Genomic DNA, 22,790 nt, shown 5'->3' with positions numbered 1-22,790 from the left:
AATTGTTGGAAGCGTCGGCGTCGCAACGCATCGAGCGTGTGTCTCGTTTGAGCTGTCAATCGTTCGGTATCAGTCGCTGGTGAATAGTTTCCAAATTGGTCGAATTAGTCCGCATCGGTGCAAACACGTACGCTATAACGCTTTAGTTCGCTTTCATAGTTCTAGCCCAGTATGAAATAACACTCCCGCATAAGTTGATGTTTCGCGAATGCAGGTGCAAATGGTTTTTGAATGCCACGCATATTTTTTTTATTCCAGAAAAAATGGCGATATTGTGGCTCTGAAAGACGCGCGCGCAGTTATGCAGAGGTAATTGCTTTGTTTTCGCAATGCCTGGCATAACACGAGGGACGATATTTCGAAATACATTTTAAACAACTATTAAAATAGCACTATATCGAAATGCGCAATTATCTGTAATGGTTCGTGCTAATTCTTGAGATTATTTGAAAATTTCATTTCAAATATGTTCGTTTAAGTGGTATTTTTTCCCACAAAGTGTATTTTCCTTATCTCAGTATGTAGAATTTTTTTTATAATCAATCTCTTTAAAAGGGGCTATTCCCATACTATTGAAATTTTAGAAAATCTAAAAAAACTTATAGTTATTGAAATATATATATATTTTTTAAATTAAAATATTTTTTTATAAAGCCACACATTTTTAGGGTATAATATTTTTTATATCATTACTAAAAAGCACAAAATTTAACATTAAAAAATGGAAATAGCACCTTTTGATCAGAATTTCTGAAAATAGCACCTTTTGATCTGAAATGAAAATAAGTAACACCTTTTGAATAGAACATTGGATATACAGGGTGAGTTATTAGTATCCCGGCGGCCGATAGTTACTAAATCGTTTGAAAAAGAAAAAAATATTTTATACAAAAGTTGTTTGACTCATCACTTTTTATTACGTAACATTATTTTCACTTATACAGAATGTTCCATTTAAGCGTAACGGAAAGTACGTAATAGTATATTAAAAAACAAGTTTCGTAAGACACGTTTGAAATGCACGAATTCAAGTTGAAAAACGAGTGGCAAAGCCACGAGTTTTTTAATGAATGAGTGCTTTAAGTCTTATGAAACGTGTTTTTTATGCTATTTTTTGTAATTCGTGTTTTTATCCTTTTTTTTTTCTCAAAAATAAAATAAATTTTGACAATGTAGGGAAATAGGTATGTAGCAGTTGGTCAAAGTTTATATATTAAAGGTTGTCTAAGTACCTATGCTGCAATACTTTCATTTAGTTTGTGGGCGAGGGGCAAGAGTAGGAGTGTTTCGTGACGTAAGCGATCACGGATTGCGCACGCAACCTCATGGCCATGTGGTGCTTCGTGCATTTGTTTAATTTGAATTGCTTGGCGGTATTATTTTCCACATGTGACGCAATGCGCAGTATGGTTGCGTACGAATCTAGACAACCGCTTATATATAAACCTTGGCAGTTGGTAACACCGTAACACTTGAAAATAGAAATTTGAATTGACAATTAGAAACTGTCAAAACACAAAATGTATTCACCTGACAAAAATGTTTCATGTACAGCTCCCAAAATAAGAGAAATTGCTCAGAGTTCAACGTCCTCATCATTGTGGACCTTGTATTCGATGCTAAGAACGTGTTTAAACATGCATAGACAAAAATTGTCACATTGACAACTAGAAAAATTAATGACTCAATGTTACCAACTTGAACTGGTTCCATAAAATGTTACTAAAATCTCATTACAGCATCGAATGCTGTAAGGAGTCTCATTACACCACCCGTTTGAGTACTGTTAGAGCTTTCATTACCGTCGCGAATTACAAAAATTTATTTAAATGGAACACCTGTATATTATCAGATTATGAATACAACTAAATTTGTTTATACAACCATACATGTCACTATTTCACAGCGTTAATAGTTTCTGAGATATTCAATTGTTCTTCCAAAATGTGCCCATTACAGGATCTTTTTAAAAACGATGTAAAAACGACATTTTTTCCGATTTTGCCTTGAAACTACGTCAGACAATAGTCAAAGCCAGTAGGTAGATAGTATTCAAGGATATTAGATACACTATACAGATGTTTATAAAGCTTAGTTGCTTTTGATGTTTTTCAAATGGCTTTTTCTTAAGTTTTTTAAATGGAACACCCTGTATATTGTGTGCTAGTTGAATTGCTCATCAAATGCCCTTTAATTAATGATAAGTATGTCATATGTCTAACTTTAATAGTTTTCCTGATATTTAGAATTTAAAGAAAAATGTGTAATAAAATAGCATTATTGTACTTAAAAAAGTGATAGAATGTAATATATTCTGTCCATTTTTTGTTACTTTTTGTTGTTTTTTCTTTTTTGTTTGTTTGTCATTTGTAAATCCGTAATATTATATTAAAATACAATTTAAAAAAAAACTTTAATGAATAAATAGTCAAAACGTGATAAAAATACAATCAAATGGTAGAACAATAAATCCCTTTTTTCATTACTAAATTATTTGAAGGAAATGTAAACAATTACTCAAAATGTTGCTCAACAAGTAGGTATTAATTTAATTAATATTTAGAACTTATTATATTAGTATTAATGCGCTGTATAAAAGATCTTGAGGTATCGCTTAACAATTGCATATTTTATTACTTACATCTTTTTAAATCTCATAAAGAACCAAGCCGCATTAAAATCTGGTATATGGCAGTAAAATTATTTTACATTATAAAATATTAATGAAATAATAAAAGGAAGAACAAATAATAGACAGAATATAATTTTAAGTGCAATAAGGCATATTTTATTACACATTATTCTTTAAATTCTAAATATTCTAAATATTTATTATTATGCAATTCAACCAGCACACAAAATCCATTTAAAAAGCTAACCTTTATGAACACGCTGTATAGCGTATCTAATATCTTCGGATACTATCATTTACCTACTGGCTTTGACTATTATCTGACATAGTTTCAAGGAAAAATTGGAAAAAAATGTTGTTTTTACATCGTTTTTAAAAAGATCCTGTAATGGACACATTTTGGAAAAACAATTGAATATCTCAGGAACTATGAACGCTATGAGTTAGTAACATATACGGTTGTATAAACAAATGAAATTCTATTCATAATATGATAAAATATACAGGGTGTTTCATTTAAAACAATCTACATTCTCTCCGTTACGCCTAAATGGTACAGCCTGTATAAGTGAAAATAATTTTAAACAATAGAAAGTGGTGAGTCAAACAACTTTTGTATACAATTTTTTTTTTCTTAAACGGTTTAGCAACTATCGTCCGCCGGGATGCTAATAACTCACTCTGTATAACACTTTTGGATTATGAATGCATAAAGTAAAAAGGATAGGTTAAGGGTAAATAAAAAAGCAGATATATGAATATTTATTTATATTCTGATTACACCAACATCATGCTCCAAACAATCACAAGATTCATCATGCTGATGATCTTCAACGTCATCATTGGTCATTGTAGTTTCTTGATCAAAAATAATATTCTTAAAAAATACTAACTCCGTTAAGTTAGTCCAGCAGTTTGGTGAGTAAATTAGCTACATCTTCCTTTTTGTTCCTGTTTATGCCTTGACGTCTCATGGGTAATTGTGCAACAGTTTTACAATGGCGCTTACCTCGCTTTAGAAGATTAATTGGCTCTTCATTTGTTTTAAAACGGTATGTGTCGTGGGTGTAAATATTGCAACCAGATCGTCGAGATTTTTTATAATAATTCTTTTTACTGGACGGATATCTACTACTTTCTTATAATATTGTTCAAGGTCCTTTGATATCATACAAAGTCCAGTTTTCTTCCAAAACTTTCAATGCCCCATGTTTTCTATAAATTTCATAATATGGTTCAGGAACTGTCATTATCGTTTGTTTTTTGATATCTTTCTCTAATCTGCCAAAAACCCGGAAGAAAGCTTGGCCTCTAACTGGGAATGTTAATGTTATTTCTTTTACGTTGGAGGGTGATTTGTTTAAAAGCCAATGTATTAAGATATGAACAATATGACTATTTTTGTTCTGCCCCCCACAACCAACACAGAACAATCGTATAGTTTTTCATATTTGTAGATATTTCCAAGTCTTAATAGGTGAATTACATGTCTTTACATGTGTTTCTAACCATGTAAAGAATGTAGGATTTTTTGAATCCAATGTTACAACAGATATGTTATATAAACTTATTTGTCTCGAATAGTATGCATCTTATATATAGTTCATTTTTTTCTATAATACTTTCAAATTATGAAAAAAATGTTTCAAATGTTGTAAAGTTGGCAAAATTAACAGGAAGTTGTGCAGAGTGTTGTTTTATCATGTTTTGAAATAGATGTGTCACACTGACGTTTGAGTTTTCGTTATTCAAAAAGAAAAGGTGCATAAAAAATGTTGTGGGGTGTTTATTTGCTGCCATTTATTTACCTATAAAAGGTGTTTTGTTCTATTTAATTACTTTATAGCACGATTTTACAATAAATATGTACTTCGTTAAAATCATATTTATCTAAAAATTTATTAGTGTTTTAACCTCAACTATTTAGTTACTGAAAAAATTACAAAAAATCAGGAAAACAACATAAATTTTATAAGGGTCCTAGATAATACCAACAGAAACCCTAAAAAATTTACATTGACAAGTATTATAGAAAAAAAACGAACTATAGGAGTTTTTGGTCCATATCAAAACACAAACTTATACTGCCAAGCACATCCTGACGAATCATAACATAAAATGCATTGGCCCTCATAGAGTGAATCCTTTTCTCCATTAATTGCTGCTTTTTTTGCAGGATTTTTTCAAGTTTTATTTTATTTTTTCAAATAATGCAAGTACCACAGACATCTGATGTTGTATTAATGTAAAAAAATTTATAAAACATACTTGAAACTCTGAGATCAGCTGTGACCGAATCACAATAATATTGACTTAGTTTTTTGGAACTAGCTACCAGCTAGTTATTATTCAAAAACTTTCAGACTGTCCTTTTTATCCTTCATTTTATTTGACTTCTTATCACCGCCGCGGTTTTCTTTAGATATTCCACCTTGTATCAAAACTTTATTCAAATTTTGGAGCTTTTTTCTTGAAACATTGAAAACATCAATGAAACAGGACCTACAAACTTTTTGCATCTTCATGCCTTGAAACTTTATTACATAGTAGGTACCACTAATAGTACGGTTTTTCATACAGGACCTGGGACTAGATCTCCATTTCCTTTTAGGTTCTGAAGAGCCCAAAAGCCTTACTAAAAAGATGTCTTGCTCGACTTTCGTGTTTCCTTTTCTTGATTACATCCTCTATGGTTATTGAACTACACTTGAATTTTGACTTCGTGTTTTTACATCTATGCTTGCATGTAGCTTTGAAGTTCATACAAAGAGGGCCATTGTTTGTATATTTTCTGACAAATAAAATGAAATCATATGAGGAAACCGACAGAAAACACAATATACGTACAAAAAAAAATAAGAGTGCCAAAGACACTTACTTTTTACGATAGGTGGAGCGATCTTTTCGTATTTTCTGTCTTACACCACTATTTATGGCACGTACATCCATGTTTTAGTCGGATATTATAGAATTTTTGAATGAATTTGTTAAAATCGATAAATTAATCGACGAAATATTCGCGCGGGAGAAACTTGACACCACAGATAATAGTATTTTGACACTTACCACAGAGTACGTATAATAAAAGCTGTTTTGTTGTCAACTTGAATGCAAAATACGTAACGAATGCCGCATAGAAATCAAGGAAATAGTCTTTTTGACTAGAACTTATTTTCCTAATCGACACTAATATGAAATATGAACAGAAATTAATTAAATGTTGATCAGGAAATAATAACACTTTTTGAACAGAATCAAAATGTACAGAATTTGAAGGAGATATGATCAGTTTTTACCAAGACTAAGCACAGTCTAGGTCTGTAGGATCCTATATCACCAGTATATTTCACTAAACAACGTATTAAACATACAATACGGAAATAGCCACTTTTGAACAGACGCACCTCAATTCTAAAATTGATATTTTGTTATAGTTACGGCAACTCCAAAACCTATAGCATCAACAAATGGTAGTTCAAAGCAACGGTCAACAACTGGTCACGCTGTTCCGGGGCCGGGTCCTGGAGCTCAATCTCAGGGTTCTCATTCCTTTGCGGCAGCCTTACGAAATTTGGCACAACAATCTGTTCCCGGTACTAATGAACATCCCTCAACCTCTCAGTCACAAACTACTGGAGAGACTCATCGTAGAGAATCATCAGGTACATTCGATTATAAATCTCTACCTATTTATTTACGTTAATGGTTATTTTTGTTATAGTCAGTCAAAATACATCGGAAAAACCATCGAAAATCAGCTCTGAACTGCCTATATTCAGTACAAATACCCCAACTAATTTGCGGGCGCCTTCAGAAAATAGGCTTCCTAATGCAAACGAACGTTACGCCGATGTTAGAAGCGGGTTTCAACCATATCGTCCGGAAGAAAGGTACAACTCTTTATTACCAACAATTTCTGTATTAACAAATTCTTTATACAGGATACCTGCACTGCCATTGGACGTTCCTGTTTATCCACCACCTTATCTTTATCCGCCAATGTTACTGGATGATCCATTATATTTAGAGAGAATGGGTTTTATGAGACCATCATGGGGTCCTTTAGGACCAACATACTTACCTTATATCACTCCTCCAACGGGAATGCCATCACTGTATATGCATGAAAGGTAATAAGAAATTGAATGTTTACAATTATATTTATTTAATTAATTGTAGGATGAAACTCGAAGAAGAACACAGACATCGCTTAACGCGAAAAGAGGAGCAAATTGAAAGGGACCACTTAGAATTGTTGCACCAACAACGAGAGCGGGAACAACGCGAAAAAGAGCGAATACAAAGAGAAAGGGAGAAAGTGCAATCAAGGGTATCCCCTCATGTTCCTCCTTCCCACTTAACCGCGCAACCACCGTTAATGCTTTCTATGCTTCATGGTGGAATGCTACCCCCGAAAGACCTTTATCCGGCCCCTTTAAGTCTTTCGACAAGGCAATCTCCATTAAGTACAGGTCTTTTACCTCCAGGTCCAATCTCAACTCAACCATATCCAATTCCTAGGTCCAGTCCATCACTTCAAAGACACTCCCCACATACAAGCATAAGTCTGCCAACGCCTTACACATTAAACCTTTCGCAACCTCAGAGGCACTCGCCAGTTATTCAGTCTTCGTTTCCCATGATGAATAACCTTCAAACGACTAATCAACCGAGCAGGATCTCTCCTAGGCCTCCCACTCCAAAACAGATTAAGACTTCCGTTCCGAGCGCGACAAACTCGGATCTTGGAGGTGGCGGCGGCGGACAGGTGCCAAAGAATCTGAGTACCAAACCTGCCTCGGAGGAAGCCTCCTACGTGGCAAGCGCAGGTGAGGGGATTCGCGACAACGGAGACAGTGCCTGACCCCTGCCATGCTTGTCGTTTTGTCAATTTCCCCAACTTATGTTTCGGTAATTAATTCGTGGTTTTTGTTGGTTTATTTCTTTATTTATTTTTGGTGGTGAACTTAATAACCTGTTTTTTGTTGAAAAAAAAAAATTTATTTTGTTGTCGCGCTTTGACACAACACTACTATCGGTGCCAAAAGTCAAGGCCCCTCACTTTAAAGATCGACATCTTAAGAAAAATTGCGGAAAAATTTGTTATAATTGCTGAACATTTCTACATAACCAATATATGTAAATTTGAAAATTTTCGGATCTGCGGTTTTCTTTTTATCGCGAGATAAATGAAAAAAGTACCCGATTTTTTACGGTGCTGACAATTTTGTCCACTTTGCGATTTTTTTTCTCAAAAACTGTGACGAAAAAATTTCAATTTTGAACTAACTACAATTTGTGGTAGCCTGATGTGTTCTTAATGAGTAGCATATTTTTGTGATATTCCGTATAGTTTCGCGGAAAATCCCGGCGCCGTTATTTCGAAAACGGCTGGGTGGGTTTCCTCGAAGGTTTGACCAAAATATGTCAAATAATTGCGTTTATCAGATACTGTTATCATTTTTTCAAGGGTATTTATTTTTAAGGGAAAATTCCCTGGATATATACCCGGGGGTATTTACCCAAGATGGGTATTTATAAAATTTTCGCAGCACGGCCGATATAGTCCTTATTTCGGATAGCCTTGGAGAGATGAAATTGATGCTGAACGACTTACAAGAGGTGTGTGCAAGAGTCAGAGAGCTAAATATCAACATGGAGAAATCAAAATTTATGACAAATCTTGTTCCCAGCTCTAACATCAGCATTGGTGATAACGAAATTGCGAGGGTTGCCAGCTATGTATATCTTGGCCACGAGGATCGGGTATCGAAAAATAATCAAAAAAGCGAACTAAACAGAAGTATCACACTCGCGTGGGCAGCTTACGCAAACTTAGAGACATCTTCAATTCTCCGAAACTTTAACATTAACTGTGCCACAGCCAGGAGGCTCAAAATAACGCAAAGAAAGATTGAGAGGTCGATGCTGGGTGAAACTCTGAGGGACATATCCCGCGAATGAAGAATGAGCAGTGGACAAAACAGTTGCTTGAGCGGATAAACGAAGTAGAGAAAGACCGCCTATTCGCTGGACGGACGACGTCAAAATAATGACCAACAATTGGATTCAGACACCATAGAATAGTATACAGGAGTATCTAAATTGATGCGAAAGATTTTAAGGGGTGATTTTTCAGGAAAAATTCAAAACCACTTCTTCTCCAAGGTACAGCCCTCTAAAATTAGGGGAAAAATTGTTTTTCTTTAACTATTACTAATAATGTTTATGTTTGTTTGATTCCTTTTTTATCATCGTGTGTTTAATAAAAGTGGAGAGAAATAAATGTCGTACTTTTTTAACGATAATATCTTTATTACTATTTTTTGGTTTCTACCGGTTTCGGCTTGACGCCATCCTCAGGAGCAGTTTTTAGGCGCGAATGAAGAACAACATGGATTTACATAAAATTTAATTATTAGTGATTTGAACGTTAAACAAATACATTTAACTTAAAAAAGAATCGAGAAACCAAATGTTATGTTTAAGAATAGAAAAGAAATCATATAACGTGGTTTTCTGAGGATGGCGTCAAGCCGAAACCGGTAGAAACCAAAAAATAATAATAATGATATCATCGTTAAACTACGACATTTATTTTTCTCCACTTTTATTATTACTAATAAGGTGACATTTTTTTGACGATTTTTATAACCCTAATATGTTCGCATCAGAACTTTTTAATGCGTCTACATTTTTCTATTTAAAAAATTAATTTAAATAGAGGTATTCGATATGCAACTTTTTTGTCTCTTAACATTTTCTCCTAAAATTGTTAGTTTGTGCATAAAAAAATTAAATAGTACTCACACCTATTTGACACAAATTCACAGTATGGTTATTATTTATGTAAAAATATCAAGTAGGCTAATGTCATAATGACAAATTTTTAAATATTAAGAACAGTTTCTCCCAAAATTGTTAATTTAATCAAAAAGAAAAAATAAATAAAGAATAATACACAGACTTAACAATAACAATTAACAAAACTACAAAAACAAATAATATATAATAACAAAATATTAATAATCATAATAAATGTTGAAAATGCCGCCCCTCAGCAGCGACGCACGATTCTACCCTTCGCCTCATTGAATTTCGTATTCTTTCAAATATTCCTGGCGTATTCCTAATAGTTTCACATGATACGATGATACGATTCCGTAAATCATTGATATTTTCAACAGGAGTTGAATAAACCAGGGTTTTAAGAAAACCCCAATGACAGAAATCTAATGGATTTAATTCCGGAGATCAAGCTGGCCAATTCTGAGAACCACCGCGGCCTATCTAACGATTTATATAAACTTCGTCTAAGTAGCGACGAGCGTTAATACTAAAATGAGCTGGCGCTACATCATGCATGTACCATAATTCTCGCCTGATTTCTATCGAAACGTCATCAAGAAGCAGGGGCAACTTCTTTTTGAGGAAATTACAATATGCGTCTCCATTTAATCTCATTGGAAGAAAATATGGTCCAATTAAATAATTGTCAATGACACCAAGCCACAAATTTTTTTTTGGATTTTCTTCAACAGTTTTCAACAGTTTCTTCACATTTTCTTCAGAAAAATATTATAAAAGTTATAAAATCATAATTAATCCGTTCAAAAGTGTTGTATTTCAAAAGCGCGAGCTGCTCGGGATTCCATACAGCGTAAACTGCAATCGGATCCCTGTAAGAGAAAACAAAGTTCAGACGAAATAACCAAAATTGTAAATTTATGGGATGAAAACTCCCCTGACGGGCTGCAATGGAAATTCTATCACATCGCCGCGGTAGAATTAACTTGGCGAGATGGAGGAGCTGCTGTTTGCATAACTGACTTTTTTTATATCGAAACAAATAACGATGGTTTTGAAACAAACCGGGTTGAATATAACCCTGCTTTCAGTAAGACATGTCAAGGTGGTTCGAAAATATGTACAAAAAGCAAATTTTTAGTAGAAAACAGTGAGAGCAACGTTTGTCCTGTCAGATTATTTAAAAAATTAATGTCAAAAAGGGGTCCAAATGTTAAAACCAACAGACTGTTTTTAAGACCAAATCGTCACTGGAAAGCAGAAAATGATTACTGGTATGATAATATGCCGATTGGGAAAAACATGATTCAAAATTGGACAAAATCGTCTGATAAAGCAGTTGGCTTGAATATAAAGGAAAAGAAAATTACCAATCACTCTAATAGATCGATTGCTGTTAGTCAATTGACCAAAAATGGTATTCAAGAACAAGAGCTCATAAAAATTACGAGTCATAACAATCCCACCTCAATAAAACCATATTGAAATATCTATCAAAAACAACATAATAAAACTATTAACAGCATGCGAGGAAATACAACTTCGTCAGTTATAAAAACTAACACGTCTGGATCGTCATTTAACTTTTCTAATTGTTCTTTTGTTAATTGCACTTTTAAATAAAGATTTTCTACTTTTAAAATATTTTCGATTATCAACGTTCTTGGGTTATTACTACTGAAAATTTCTGATGGATTCTTTTGAAAAATTCGCCTCATCAGTAAACAAAATACGACATAAAAAGTGTGGGGTTTGTGTAATCATTTGAAGAATCCATTGGCAAAAAATTAACTGAGGTAGAAAATCTCGCGGTAAGAGCGCTTGAACACGTTGCAGACTATAAGGATACAAAAGTTGTTCTTTTAAAATCCTAAACACGCTGGAATGGCTTATGATTAATTGTTGAGCAATTTTTTTTGTACTGGTTCTGGGAGAGTTCTCAATTAAATTAAGAACTTCTTCCTTTGGTACTACATTACGTACTTCTCGTGAACGTCCGCAATCGACAATTCTTCTTGAAAAATGTCCATCTTCTCGAAGACGTTGATGAATACTCGCAAATATGCTGTGATGAGGTGGTGTACGTTCTGGATATATCTCAGCGTAAAGCCTTCGAGCTTCTAACCTATTTCCGTTAGCACAACTATACACAAAATGCATGTCTGCCATTTCGGCATTTGTGTAGTTTGCCATTGTGTTATTACTTAAGCAATAATTGTTTTATATATATTATTTATCAAAGAAAGACTTTATACTCAGTGATATTTTTATATTCATGTAATTAATCGATTTCGATTATACAATCATCATCAGAAGGATGCAAGTCAGTGAACCAAAATGAACATTAATAAACAAATTGTAAGCACTATAAAACAAAATTAAACGTTACCCACGCCACAACACAACCTAATGAGTATAAAGTCTTTCTTTGATAAATAATATATATACAGGTGTATTTGAATGACGTGCCCAAACTTCAGGGGTGATTCTTTATTCTGCAATTTTAAGGGTACTTTCTCATATAAACTATCAGCGATTTCGATACTTTGATATATGAACCATGGGCGACTTCTTCTCCTCTAAGAAGCTACGCCCCTTCAAAAATGGCGAAAAATGTTGATTTATTTTATTTTTCCCGAAAACCATTAACACCAAGAAAATGAAATTTGGGAAATATGTTTAGCTTATAATAGGGCATGTTTCGAGCCTATTTCATCCTATGTAATATTTTTTTTAATGTATTTACCCTCTGCATTAAAAAATTTTAGCAAAAATGTAAAGGGGGTGGTTACGTTTAGTAGTTTAGAAGGATAGGTTGAAAGTCCAAATAGGGTGAAAACGTGCCCTACTACCAGTTAAACATATTCCCCAAATTTCGTTGTCCTAGCGTTTATGGTTTTTGAGAAAAAAAAAATTAAACCAAAATTTTCCGCCATTTTTGGAGGGGTGTAGCTCCTTAGGGGAGCCCAAGTCGCCCATGGTTTATCTATCAAAGTACCCTTAAAATTGCCTAAAGAATCACCCCCTGAAGTTTGGGCATGTCATTCAGATACACCCTGTATATATAAAGTGATAATGGATTACCAATATTCTAATTATAATTGTTTTAGTTTGCGAAAATAATACGGACAAAGTCACATCAATGAAAATATTTTTAAACAAGTAATTACCAATCTCTGAGTTTGTCAATAGGATTTTAGGAAAAAATGTTAAGAGACAAAAAAGTTGCGTATTGAATCCCTCTATTTAAATTAATTTTTTAAATAGAAAAATGTAGACGCATTAAAAAGTTCTGATGCAAAGTCACCAATGTCACCTTATTAATAGTTATCTGCCAAATTTCATCCTTCCAAATTCCTCCATAGTGGATTTATTAAAGAAAAACAATTTTTCCCCTAATTTTAGAGGGCTGTAACTTGAAGTAGTTTTAACTAGGGCTCGGAATCGTCGGCTCGAATTTCGAATATTCGATTATTCGACTATCCGAATTATTCGAATAATTTTCATAATTTATTAGTCGAAAAGTCGAATATTTGAATAGTCGACTATTCTAATAATAGTCGACTATTTGAACATTCGTTAAAAAAATAATAATTTACTTCATTTGATACAATTTTTTGATCCATTCTTTTTTTTAATGTCATCTTGTTTTGTTTATACAGAAAATATTTACTTATAGAGCTTGCTTAAATCAACTTTTTGTATTGTAGTACGTTAATGTTGTCATTCACGTTTAATATATTTATAGATATAGGTATTTTTCTTAACGAGGAAAAACATGTTCTTAATTGTTTATTTATTTCTCCTAAAATTCAGAAAAAATAATAGTAGGTATACGTTTTGTTAATCAAATTATCCGAATATTTGAAAAATTCAACGATTCGTCTAGTTGACGACTATTTGACTAGTCGACAACTATTCCACTAGTCGAATATTAATAAATATTCGAATTATTCGACTATTCGAATCGAAAATTATACGACTATTCGAATATTTAAATTTGTAAAATTCCGAGCTCTAGTTTTGACCAAAAAGTTATATGAAAGACCCTCTTAATTTTCGTTGTAAAATCATCCCTTAAAATCTTTCGCATCAATTTAGATACACCCTGTATAATAATAATAGTTAATCATAATAACTTTATCTAATCTAAATTACGACAGATTCGTCTTCGATCGTTGACAATTCGTCGTCTTTAACGTCCATCGGGGTTCCGTCCAATCGGAAAAGACTGTGCGTTCCAGACAGTACGTCGCGCCTTTATCTTACCTACATAAAGAAATAAGGCGCGTCGTCCTGTCTCAGTAACACACACCAAGACCATCTTTTTCGATTGGACGAAACCCTCGTCTCCCCGTATGGCTTATTTACGTTACTTTTTAGTATACAGGTGCCCATTATGTATGGAATATAGTATATATCTTTGTAGGTATCAACTTTATAGAAAAACATTTTATACAAAACTTGTTTAATATTTTATTTGCCATAATAAGACTGCAGTCAATTGTTTTTAATTCAGAAAACAAATGAGTAAAGAATAATACTTAAATTTTTTTAAATAGCTATGTATTCTTTCTTTAGGCTCATTTGATAGAGATTATTTTTACGATGGCGTAAAATTTTTGTATCCTTACATCAGAAAATTTTTGAGAAAAATGGAAAAATTGTTTATTAATAAAAATTAATCAATAACATTAATCTAGATATCCGAGATCGTTAAGTACCTCGAATTATTACTGTAAATTAAATTTACATACAAAATAAAACAAATAAACGAAAAATTAGTGTACATCTCCAATAATTCGAGGTACTTGACGACTCGGATATCTAGATTAATGTTATTAGTTAAATTTTCTTAATAAACAATTATTACATTTGTTTCAAAAATTTTCTGATATAAGGGTACTAAAATTTTACGTCATCGTAAAGAGAAAAAAAAATCTCTATCAAATGAGCCTAACGAAAGGGTACATTGCCATTTAAAAAACTTCAAGTGTTATTCGTTGCTCATTTGTTTTCTGAAATAAAAACAATTGAATGCTGTCTTATTATGGCAAATAAAATATTAAACAACTTTTGTATAAAATGTTTTTTTATAAAGTTGATACCTACCAAGATATATACTATATTCCATACATAATGGGCACCCTGTATAATTCGCTTACATCGCTCTAAAAAAATTAGAAAGAAATAACTTTGAAAAACTGATAACAATATCTGACAAACGCAATTATTTGACATATTTTGGTTAAAACCGCGTTGAAACCTACCCAGCCGTTTTCGACATAACGACGTCAAACTAAATCGCGATTTTCCACGAAACTACATGGAATATTCGTAAAAATAAAATATGCCCCTTATTAAGAACACATCAGACTACCACCTGTTCAAAATTGAAATTTTTTCGTACGATAGTTGCCGGTACCATACTTTTTTTATTTAACTCGCGATAAAAAGAAATCCGCGGATCCGAAATTTATCAAAATAATATATGTTATGTAGAAATGTTCAGTGATTACAACAAACTTTGTCGCAATTTTTTTTATCGAGCGGTTGCGAAGATATCGATCTCTAAAGTGAGGGGCCTTGACTTTTGACACCGATAGTAGTCATAGCCAGCAACGAACGTGTTAATTTGTGTTTGAATATTCTAGCACTTAAATACATGTCCTAAAAATATACGAACAGATTTTTATTATTAGAGGTAAAACTATTTTTTTGCTTCTTGCTTTATTGTGTTGTCGTTGAAGGTGTTTGATAAGAAAAATTCATGTTTCATGTTCAATTGCAAAGAAGAAATTATAGAAGTTTGTTGAGGTAATTTAAGGACATTGTGTTTTATGCTTTATTTTGCTTATTGCTTCTACAATACCTTAAGAAAATTAGTGTTTAATACATGTGTGAATAAAAATATTAATAGAGTATAGATTCTCAAATAACTTGTAAAGAAATGTTAGCATGAGCGTTTGTCTTTGTTTCAGCCAGGAAGCCTCCCATAGCAGCGAATACCTCATCCCAAAATATTTCAGCGACAACAAATTGCAGCGAAACCACCCCAAAACACACTTGCCCGTTGCCAACGAAATCGGAGCCTCAAACAACGGCCGTCAAGCGTTTCAACATCGAGGATATCGTCAGTCCGAACTTTCGTAGTGGCGGTTGCTTAAAAGATCAACAAGAGTACGAATCGACCAACAAGAAGAAGACCAACATTTCCGAAAAAGAAGCGACTCCAACAGTAATCGTTCCTAACTATCAGCTGCTCGCGCCTAGTAGCGCCGTCGATAACAAGAAAGATGTTAATAATAAATTATTTCATAACGTGCCAGTAAAACATATTGTTAGTGCGGTAGAAAGTGCTTCTACTAATAATAAAAATAATAATATTAACGATACGTGTATAAACATTGTAAATATAATAACTGAAAAAACGAGAACTCTCGAACAATCATATAATAATCACGAAGACAATACGAAGAAATCGCCGGACGAGGACTTTGACGGTGAAATTGATCGAGTCAAAATCTTGCAGAACATCAAATTAGTAAATAAAAGCGTCTTGGATTCGTTAACGAATTCGAATGATGTTATTAAAAACAACATCGACAATTCAAAGATAATCGAAAGTATAAAATCGGTGAACGAGAACGTCGTAGATAAATTGGCAAATTCGAACGCCGAAGTGAAACATGCATTCACACCAATGAACGTAATGTCGCAACACACCCAAACGCATAGTCCACAGTTACCACTACCGTCACCCAATTATCCTGTGCAAAGTCGATTGTCTCAAACGGACCTGTCGTACAAGATGGAGGGCGAAACAAATGTTCCTATAGTAAATAATAATTACCTAAACACACCTCATGTACCTAGTCAAGTTTGCAACGGCGCGCCCGAGTCCATCGTCTTACCAAACGAACACAATTTTGACATTGAAAAGATGTTAAACACCGACCACCAAGACAAGTTCGTCCACCAAGATAGTATCAACAAGTCTTCTTATACAATACTGTTCGACAACATTGAGCAACAACAAAAAACGCCCAATAACAATAACATATCTGTGATTATTGAGAATACTAGGAAAAATAACAGTCTGATAATCTTAGAAGACGTAAAACATCTCCATAATCAAGTCGTGGATAGAAAGCAAAACGAGAATGTTGAACAACAACATCAAAAAAATAATAATATCATTCGATATTTCGATAAAAACTCACGAACGGTTTTGAATGTACCAAATTTACATTTACAACCACCAATTAAACGACCGAAACTAAGCAAATTGGATAGAAACACCATGAAGAGGAAAGAGAAAAGACTCAGACGGGATGGAAACAAAGTGAAAGTGAATAAAGAAAATATTGATTCCGGCGTCGATCAGAGTAAATGCGTCATGACTGATTTTGGAGTTAAAGTATACAGCTATTCGGATAGTTCGTGTTCGAGTATTTATTCCACCTCTGACTTTGAAAGCGACACTCCAGATGTTGACCTTGAAATTAGAAGCGGACCACGACCAATCGTTGATAGAACACCTGAAAAGTTGGAATTTTTGGAAATTTTTGGTTTAACTACGTATGAAGCAAAAAATTGTAAGTGTCAACATATTCGTCATCGTCCATCGCCAGTTCTTTGGCTTCTGTTTATGATTTGACCCTTTTTTAAGAATCTTCCCTATTATAACCTCCCAGGTTCTTCGGTCGTCCTTTTCTCTCCTCATCTGTATCCATAGCATAATTTGTTGACCGTTTATGTATTGGACATTATATGTCATTTTTCCATTCGTCTGGGATCACTTTTTCCATATTTTTACGATTAATGAGTGTAGCTATATGGATAGTGGACGTCCGCCATACTTATTAATTTCAGCTGGCTTCATTAATTTCCGGAGCCTACGTTGCTGCTTCGATTTCTTTTCAGTGTGGAAGGGTTCATTATTATTATTATTATTGCTGCCGGGCTGAGGGGAGCGACCTATGAGATCTATTGTAACTTAAGCCCTCCAAACGTTTAGGTCAAGTCTAGGTCCTTGATGAACCTTAATATTGCTCCAAGATCTTCTTCTTTTATGTTATTAGGTGTCAGGCGAACCTTTCCGAAAATTTTGTGTCTTAAGCGGTCGTTGCAAAGTCGACAAGTTTGATCCTCAGCTTGTCCAATGTTAAAGAGATTGTATTTTAGGGGCGTATGGCCGGTCAGGAAACCCGATAGTGACCTTAGGTCTCTTTTGCTAAGGCAGAAAACCTTTTTGGTGTTCTTTTGCGATGAAGTTATCATACTCTCTACCTGTTTGTGTCATAGCGCAAGGCTATATTTGAGATCTCCAATGTATTGATTACTTGTTTTAAGTGTTTTTTTTTGTAGTTCACAGCCGGGTTTGGGTCCAGTAAGCTATTTAAGCAAAGCTGCCTCTTTGGCCAGCTTGTCCGTCCATTCGTTGCTCTCATTAGTCAGGAGGGTCAATAGTCAGGTTGTTTCTGGTTGTTGCTTTTCAATTAGGTGTCTGTTCCAATTCTAAAAATCTGGATTTTCTTAAGTTCAATAGACTGCGTAAGTCTAACGTCACAGTGCTGGGCGGAGTTTATACCGACTCCAAACAATTTCATTGCGAACCACAGTTAACGATAAACCGCCAAAAAAATGTCATTTGAAGTGTCATTTAAAAAGTCACTTAGTTTGTTTTATTTTAACACTAATAGAAAAAAAATTGCATATTTATGGTTATTTAAGCTTCGCCCATCTCTGTGACGTCAAGGTTTAGGTTGTCTATTATGAGCATTTCTCAAATTAATGGTCATCTGTAAAAAGTATTTTTTCTAAAAACGCAGCATCACTATACTCTATTTTTAATTCGGATGAGTGGTTTCAAATTGAAGCGCCAAAAAGAATGGTTGCTATTGGTTAGTTCTAAGCAAAAATTACACTAGGAAAATTCAAGATGTTGCCGGTCGCCTAGAAACATTCGGATTTAGCCGCACGTCTTTCAAGACGGCTAAACCCGAATGATTCTAGTTCCAGTGTTAGTTCTTGAGATAGTGCTAGTGTAAAACTAGAACTAACACTAGACCGAAAACTAGAAACATTCGGATTTAGCCGCACGTCTCTCAAGACGGCTAAACCCAAATGATTCTAGTTCTAGGTCTTGTGTTAGTTTTTGAGATAGTGCTAGTGTAAAACTAGAACTAACACTAGACCGATAACTAGAAATATTCGGGTTTACCGGCACATCTCTCAAAACGGCTAAACCTGAATGATTCTAGTTTTAGGTTTTGCATTAGTTCTAATGATAGCGCTAGTGTAAAACTAGAACTAACACTAGACCGAGAACTAGAAACATTCGGATTTAGCCGCACGTCTCTCAAGACGGCTAAACCCGAATGATTCTAGTTCTAGGTCTTGTGTTAGTTCTAGTGATACTGTAAAACTAGAACTAACACTAGACCGAGAACTAGAAACACTCGGATTTAGCCGCACGTCTTTCAAGACGGTTAAATCCGAATGATTCTAGTTCTAGGTCTTGTGTTAGTTCTTGTGATAGTGCTAGTGTAAAACTAGAACTAACACAAGACCTAGAAACTTTCAGACGTTTCAGAAGTTTTATCAGACGCACGGCTAAATCTGATACTTTCTAGTTCTAGTGTTAGTTTTAGTTCAATAAAATATGCTAACTAGCGCTACCTGCCACCTACCAGCCGTCTTAAGGGAGATACAGCTAAGCGGAATGTTTCTAATTCTAGGTTAGTTGTAGTGCTAGTATTAGTCTAGTTTTATTTGTTATTCAGCAGTAAGATTATTGTATATTTTTATTGAGCTATAACGGACACTGTCTTCCCCGTATTAATCTGTTATATGAAGGTTTTAGTGTAATATCAAATTATATTGACATGTTACATTTTATGTGGGAGAAGTAATTAAATTCGTAACTACAGTTTACTTAAAATCCTCTCTGGTTTTAAAACTCCCGCCAAAAAATAGCTTTGAAAAATTACACTATGTAAACGTGACTTTTCATTTTACTCCTCCGAATTAAAAAATAGAGTACAGTACATTTTTCCATCATAGTATGGAAAAACTGTACTCGTATCGGATGATAAACAATTTTTAATCTTGTACTGTCGACAAGTGGTATGGATACAACTGCTGTTCGTGTAGAACGCGATACGATATGCTGTACTTTTGGACTTTCCGAAATGTCTGAACTATTGATATCAACAGTACTAACAAATTTTCTAGTTCGGGTGTACAAACTGACCTCTGATTCCCGTTATTTGCATATTTATATCTTAAATTTTTTGTCTCACGTAAACGTCTTTCGGTATCTAGAAAAGTTTTACTATCAGATTGTCTGTGATTGGGAAATTTTTCAATATCGTGTCGCCGCTGCGTTAGCATTCACTCTCCCAACATTAAAATCATGTCTGTTTGCTCACTAAAACTGTAATTATTCGCCATTTTATAACTATTAGCGACTATGTTGGGTAATAATTTCACAGGTTGCATTACTTACAATTTGTTTTCAACATTTCAAAATCGGGTTGAATCTTTTTGCGAATAACTCGAAAACGATGCGTCTACTCAAAAATTTCTAAAAGTGAAACGATTTCTTAAGATAACATTGTACTGATTGCCAAATTTAGTCTTTCCAAGAGCCGGTTGTACAACATACCGGATAACTATCCGGCCGATAAACTTATCGGCAGGATAAAGACAATCGCTGATATACAAACTGTTTTTGTCGGTAGGATTGCTATTGGCGAAATAAGGGTCGGTTGGTAATAGTTTTGTCCCATATCTAGTGATTTGTATCGTAGATTGCCTGTAGACTGTCGCAAGGTAGATAAACATAAGGTATGCTCATATGGCGAACGAATTGGCCCTCGCACGTCATAACCGCGTCATAGCCATTGTAAACAAACCTACACTTACAATAGTAGACAATAGTTGTTGCTAAGCTATGACCCTGTGATGACGTACGAGAGTACCTTGGACTGTCGTCTTTCTTTGAAGTTTGAATTAGGATTTTGACAATAATAACAATTGTTTAAAAAATTTTTTCACGACAGACAACTGACACAACGTGCGAATAGGGTTAACGGTTAATGTTTTAGGTTAACCTATGCAGTAACCATACAAAGATTTTATATAAAAACCTTGGTAACCATAAATATCTTGGAAATAACTGTCTTATCGGCACCGCTGAGTACCCGATAAGTTATCCTGCCGATAATCTCACCGACAAAAATATCCGTACATTGTAATACAGTTCAAACTAACTTATTCGCCAGATAACGTTGTTGGGAAGTTATTGGTATATTGTACAACCGGACCTAAGACAAAGCATATTAAAAATATTTAGGAAAATGTTTAAAAATTTCTTAACTTCGAAAACCCATATCTTAGCCATTTATAGCATTAGACCTAAAATTTTTACATAAATCATTATCATTTTAACTCCACCCAGGCTGTAGGCTTGATTAATTCGAGGTGTCTGGCAGTATACTCCTGCTCCGACCCCTTCAGGCGTTTTTGATCCATCTATGAACATGCAAATATCTGCCTGAACCAGAGAATTTTTATTTTCGATCGAGGACTGCCGCTCAAGCAGCACAATCTGGTATCGAATATTAATCACTGATAGTGATCCCGCCAAATCTGACGGCATTGATAGCACAGTATCAGCGCTTATAATGTCTTCCGCAGCCCATTGATAGGACATGTCGGAACAGTTTTGAGGATATTGCTTAAATCTGTAAATGGTTGTTCTAGCCACTTTCTCTATATGCAAATGCAGAGGAGATAGGCCAAGCAGAACCTCCATTGCTAGAGTTGGCGTTGTGCTTATCGCACCAGATATTGCCACTCTAGCTACCCGTTGCATTCATGAAAGTTTACTGATAATTGAAGTTTGTCGAACTTTCCTATACCAGATCGCTGCTCCGTATGTAATCATAGGTCTAACCACAGTCACATAGAGCCAGTACAGTCTTTCAGGGGTAAGACGCCAATTTTTTCCACAAAGACTGCGACAAGTCCACAAGGATAGTCTAGCTTTGTGCAAAATTCCCTGCAAATGTCCATTCCATGACAAGGTTTAATCTAGGATTGCTCCTAGATATTTGACTTCCTTTGAGAAAGGAATTTCTTCACCTTGGGCAGATTAGTCCATCCAACTTTCGTTTCCTGGTGAAGGGCACAACAATTGTCTTTTGCGGATTTATCGAGAGGTTCTCTCCCTTACACCAAGCTCAAATGGTATCTAGGGTCACCTGGAGGACTTTGGAATTTTGATAGTAAGGGTAATAATGAGATTAGCCTATACGATGTAACATCTGTGGAGTGTTTACCAGGTTTTGGTATCATTATTATTTCAGCAACTTTCCTTATACTTGGGAAGTATTTCTGTTTTAAAGCTTTAAAACTCACTGAACATGAACATTTATTATTGATACATCATATTATTTTATCTACGACAGCTTGGATAAGTCATCATTACCGCACTCATTTGAGGTGATTTAAGTTACGTAATGAGTTCATTACCGCACTGGTTTCATTACGTAACGCATTTTTAGCCTAATCAGAACAGACTTAATTTATTGAAACGAGCAACAATACAAAACAAAAAGGGCTATCTACTTACAGAGAAACAATACTATTTATTATAAACATTAATTGTTATGTTTTTACATTTCAAAACTCTTATTCCAGACGAGTAAACATGTTGAAACTGACAATTCAAAATTGTCAAAAATCATTTCAAAATATTTTTATAAATGTCAAATACACTTTTCTAAAGAAATTGATTTTTTAGTATTTCCACACTCGTACTGTAATTATGTTTCTAGCCCACTTGTAATATAAATAACTATTACATATTCGCTCATTAACTGCTTAAAGGCGATAATGTTGGCCTTTATCTTGCAATTTATAATCAACTCTACTCCAAATTCCCTTGTTCATTTCCACTATAGAAGACCGTTTGTTTTTTGTGTCACTCACGCCGTCGCTTAGCCACTTTGTTTCTTGTATCGCTGTTATTGAGAGTTGGGTTGGACTCCGAGTTTGTTAAGGATTCGTACATTCCGTGTTCCAATTGCGATGTCCATATTATATTTCTTGAAGGATCCATACTAGATAAGATTTTTCAGGACTGGGTTATTAGCCCTGAACCCAACATCCTTATTGGAGGGTTCTCCCTCCCCTATTTAGTCCTGACCCTGCTTCCCACTTGTTTGTTTGCTTCGGCCTTCCGCAGGGTTGCTCAGGTTTTTAGCGTTCACCACGACGATAACTGTAATTCTCGTCGTTTATTGCGTATGCACTACCCGTTTGAACCTCACGTCTTTTA

General features: G+C 34.3%; 1 protein-coding gene across 2 annotated transcripts in view; it reads left to right on the top strand.

The window, feature by feature from the left end:
- LOC111425848 (MAP7 domain-containg protein plexus) overlaps positions 1–22,790 on the top strand; it is a 79,046-nt gene that overhangs the window by 54,609 nt on the left and 1,647 nt on the right. For both annotated transcript variants that reach the window (XM_023060135.2, XM_023060124.2), the window contains exons 9-13: positions 6,067–6,294; positions 6,354–6,522; positions 6,574–6,762; positions 6,812–7,461; positions 15,421–17,037. In XM_023060135.2, coding sequence (XP_022915903.2) covers positions 6,067–6,294; positions 6,354–6,522; positions 6,574–6,762; positions 6,812–7,461; positions 15,421–17,037 — 2,853 coding nt within the window. The remainder of the gene's footprint in view (positions 1–6,066; positions 6,295–6,353; positions 6,523–6,573; positions 6,763–6,811; positions 7,462–15,420; positions 17,038–22,790) is intronic.

Source organism: Onthophagus taurus, chromosome 7 (assembly GCF_036711975.1).
Source record: "Onthophagus taurus isolate NC chromosome 7, IU_Otau_3.0, whole genome shotgun sequence".
NCBI lineage: Eukaryota > Metazoa > Arthropoda > Insecta > Coleoptera > Scarabaeidae > Onthophagus > Onthophagus taurus.
The sequence above is the reverse complement of the archived record's forward strand: the minus strand, read 5'-3'. Positions and strand labels throughout refer to the sequence as shown.